The sequence below is a fragment of the Lathamus discolor genome, chromosome Z (genome assembly GCF_037157495.1).
Source record: "Lathamus discolor isolate bLatDis1 chromosome Z, bLatDis1.hap1, whole genome shotgun sequence".
NCBI lineage: Eukaryota > Metazoa > Chordata > Aves > Psittaciformes > Psittacidae > Lathamus > Lathamus discolor.
The window spans coordinates 1216289-1220418 of NC_088909.1; the positions used below are offsets into that span (position 1 = coordinate 1216289).

The 4130-nt window shown below is 66.1% G+C and overlaps 1 protein-coding gene across 2 annotated transcripts; it reads left to right on the forward strand.

The window, feature by feature from the left end:
* The first annotated feature begins 1761 nt into the window (after positions 1-1761).
* LOC136005360 (haptoglobin-like) lies at positions 1762-3797 on the forward strand. Of its 2 annotated transcripts, XM_065662762.1 has the most exons (5): positions 1762-1870; positions 2157-2218; positions 2368-2469; positions 2743-2817; positions 2993-3797. In XM_065662762.1, exons 1-5 carry the CDS (start codon positions 1860-1862, stop codon positions 3754-3756), a joined length of 1014 nt encoding a protein of 337 aa, XP_065518834.1. In that variant the 5' UTR covers positions 1762-1859; the 3' UTR covers positions 3757-3797. The 2 variants fall into 2 exon arrangements, with proteins under 2 accessions (XP_065518834.1, XP_065518836.1); XM_065662764.1 differs by lacking the exon at positions 2368-2469.
* The last annotated feature ends 333 nt before the right edge of the window (positions 3798-4130 follow it).

The window sequence follows — 4130 nt, forward strand, 5'->3', positions numbered from 1 at the left end:
GTCCTGTGTGTGCTTTGGGGACCCCCTGGGGTCAGGGGGACGCAGTCCAAAGGGCTTAGCTCTCTCTGCTGTTCCTTGTCAGAGCGTGTTTTGCCCGTGGCAGAAGCCCCGCGGTAGCCCGGCTCTGGGACGGATCCGCGCAGAGCTCACCAGGGCTTCCTTCGCAGAGAGCTCTGCCTGAGGCTGGGCCCTGGGAGGTGCTGGGCACTGTTTCCTCCCTTCGCTGACAGTACATGGGTGTTCGGGGAGAGCTGGGGTTACGCCCTGCCGGTTGTTACGGAAAGGCGCTGTTTGTTCAATCCTCTGGAGTCTGCTTTGCCTTTGGAGCCGCCGGTGTTGACTGCGGCTTTACCCTGGGCTCCCTGTGCTCATCTCCAGCTTTTCTTGAGCAACACAGCTCGACCTGGACACTGCTCCCCCTCCAGCCCCTCCGCCCACCCCGCAGGATTGCAACACAGCACTTCACCAGCCTTGTTTACAGCAGGAGCAGGAGTGCTGGCCCCGCTCTCCGTGGCCCCAAGCCCACATCAGGGCTGCCCCCCCCCGCCTCCCCATCTCCGAGGTGTTCCGCTCATCGCTGCCCGAAGCCCGCTACCGAATGCGGCGGCAGCTTGCTGCGTGCGGGTGCCGTTCGTGGATGCGACCCCCACGCACCCCGCGCCGGACTCCAGCTTCCGGTGTTTCAGGAGCGGCTGCGCGAGTGTGACCGGCGTTGGGCCGAGCTGCCCGGCCCCGCGCGGCTTGCGGCGCAGGCGCGCCATGAGCGGGGGACGCGTGCAGCGGGCGGCAAGGCCCTTGCTGCGGGTGGGACCAGGCAGATCCGCGCTGAGGGCAGGAGCGCGCCGGGGCGGCCCCGGCAGGCCCCGCTGCGCCCCCCCCGCGCCGCCGCTTCCAGCCGGGCTGCGTCCAGCGGCAGCTGCGCCCGTTCCGGTCAGGCCGCGCCGGGCCCCGCGGGCACAGCCCCGCCCCCAGGGGCTCTGGCCGCGGGTGCGTGCGGGAAGGGGCTGGGCGCGCCGCGGTGCCTTGGAGCCGGCGGCCGAACGGGCGTGGCGCAACCTCGGCCGGCAGGGGGGCGGCAGAGTGCGGGGGCGCCCCGGTGTGAGGGTGCTGGGGTGCAGGGTGTACCCCAATGTGAGGGGCTTTGGGGTGCAGGGTGTACCCCAATGTGAGGGGCGGCAGAGTGCGGGGGTACCCCGATGTGAGGGTGGTGGGGTGCGGGGGTACCCCAATGTGAGGGTGGCAGGGTGCGGGGTGTACCCCAATGTGAGGGGCTTTGAGGTGCGGGGGTACCCCGATGTGAGGATGGTGGGGTGCAGGGTGTACCCCCGATGTGAGGGGCGGCAGAGTGCGGGTTGTACCCCGATGTGAGGGGTGGCAGGGAGGGCGCAGGGTGGATGGGACTCGGGCCCTGTGCCCAATCCCTGCCAGCCGTGGATGGGTGCCGGTGCTCTGTGGGGCTGGCGCGTGCCCTGCAGGGCCTGCTCAAGGCGATGGTGTGGGGCAGTTGTGCAGGGCTGGCTCTGCTTCCTGCAGGCCTCGGTCGGTGTCCTGGTGCCAGGTCACCCAGGGCTGCAGTCAGACCCCTTGCCGCATGCTTGTAGCTGCAGGATCCGGGAACGTCTTGGCATGGGACTGCCCAGGGCCCTGGCCAGCTCCAGGACCTGCTCCAGGCTGGCCGCGCGCCAGCCGGGCTTGTTTGTGCTCTTCCTGCTGGGAACGGTGCTGGCTGCAGGCAGCGGGGTCAAGAGGTCTGGAGCAGGGGCTGCCCCTGCGCGAGGCAGGCGGCAATAAAAGGCGTGAGGAGGGAGCCCGGGACAGCACCATCCTGCAGGAGGAGGCTGCTGTGAGCAGAGGAGGCCATGAGCATGGGGTGAGCAATGCGCTGTGTCTGCCCGGCTTGTCCTGAGGACCCGGCCCTGCTGGGGGCTGTGGCAGGACCGGAGTGGGGTTGGAGGTGCCCTGGGTCCCAGCACTGCAGCCTCATCCTCCACAGCAGCAGGGTCCGGGTCTGACCCAGGCAACTTCTCCAGCCTGTGCCTGGTGCCCAGAGCCCCTGGAACAGAGCATGAGCCTGGCCAGAGCACTGCTCGTGGTGGAGCCCAGGCTGGGAGCAGGAGCAGGAGTCCTGTGCTGACCGTGTCCCTTCTTCCCTGCAGACCTGCGGTGCTGCTGGTTGCTGGCCTGGCCTGGACTGTGCTGGAGACTGCAGCTGCCTCTGGTACCTTACAGGGCACGGGTGGGAGCTCAGAGGCACGGACAGAGCCAGGGGCAGTGGGGCAGGGAGATGGGACTGGGGGGGACCCACTGGAGGTGGGGGCTCTGTCCTTGGCTGTTCCTCCCAGCCAGCTGAGCCTCCCCCTCCTGCAGAATGGAGCTGTGTAAAGCCTGCGGAGATTGAGCATGGGTACGTGGAGCACCTTGTCAAGTACCACTGTGACCCATACTACCAACTGCGTGGTGCTGATGACGGTGAGGCACAGGGCCTGGGCACAGCACCCAGGGATGGGGCTTGTCCCCTGCTCCCGGTGCTGCACAGAGCTGCCCCTGCCCCAGTGCTGGATAATGCAATCCTGTCCTGTTCCCTCCCCCACGCCCCCCCCCCCCCGCCCCGGCTTCCTTGTGGCTACAAGTAGCTCCCCTACTCACTCAAGCTCAGGGAGGTACAAGTACCGGCGTGCCTCCCTGGCTGTGGGGCTTTCCCCTGTGCAGAGTAGAGGTGCTGACTCTGGTTTCCCTCCGAAGGGACATACAAGTGTGATGAGAATCACGCATGGGTGAGCCTTGGAGCTGGCAAGGAGGCACCTGTCTGCGAGCCAGGTGAGAGCAGAGCTGCAGGGGCTGCAGCAAGCAGGGTGGCAGGGGGCTGACAGTGTCTGCCTGTGCAGCCAAGGGGCTGCAGGGACTGCTCACATGTTCGGTGCTGCTCCCTGGGGCTGCTGCTGGCACCTGCCAGCATCAGGGGCTCACCAGGGCCCTGCTCTGCCCCATGCAGTGTGCGGGAAGCCAAAGAACCCCCCAAGGCAGATGCAGCGCATCATCGGGGGCCTGCTGGCTAGGAAGGGCAGCTTCCCCTGGCAGGGCCGGCTGGTGACGCGCCACAACCTCACCGTGGGGGCCACGCTCATCAGTGACCAGTGGCTGCTGACCACGGGCAGGAACGTGTACCTGAACCACAGCGAGAGCACCAAGCCGGAGGAGATTGCCCCTACACTGCAGCTCTTCCTGGGTGGCAGGAAGCAGCCTGCCCTGGCCATTGAGCACGTGGTGCTGCACCCCGGCTACCCAGAGGCTGTGGATCTGGCCCTTCTGAAGCTCAAGGAAAAGGTGTTCCTTGGAGAGGAGATAATGCCCATCTGCCTGCCCCAGAAGGACTATGTGCAGCCAGGGCGCGTGGGTTACATCTCCGGCTGGGGCCGTGGTGCCACCTTTGCCTTTCCCAGCATGCTGAAGTATGTGATGCTGCCAGTGGCAGAGGGTGAGAAGTGCCGGCAGTACTACGGGGCACGGAACGCGTCCTCCTGGGTGCAGCCCCTCCTCAGCAATGACACCTTCTGTGTGGGCATGAGTGAGCTGCAGGAAGACACGTGCTATGGGGATGCTGGTGGTGCCTTCGCTGTGCAGGACCCTGATGACGACACATGGTATGCAGCTGGCATCCTCAGCTATGACAAGACCTGCACGGCCTCCAAGTATGGCGTATATGTAGATGTGCAGCGTGTCCTGGCCTGGATCAAGGACACAGTGGCAGCTGGCTAGAGGAAGGGTCTTGTGCAAATAAAGCTGCCGTGCACCCACCACAGGCAATCTCTGTGTGTCTGTTTACAGTGTGTGCATGCCCTTGGTGGGGCAGTGCCTGTGGGGTCTGTGCAGGGCTCCCCTGTGGAGATGTCTGGGGGGCCTTCTCTGCAGGGGCTGCCTCGGGCTCTGTGGGGTTCTCCCCTTCCCCCTGCGTGTGGGGTGTCTGTGGGGTTCCTTCCTCCCCCGTCCTGTGTGGGTGTCTGTGAGAACCTCAAATGAGACTGGTGAGGGCCTGTGGGTGCTTGGGGAAGAGTGGCTGGAAACTGCTCCTGGGAAAGGAGCTGGTGGTGCTGAGTGATGGAGCTGAACACGAGCAGCTTGTGCCCAGGCAG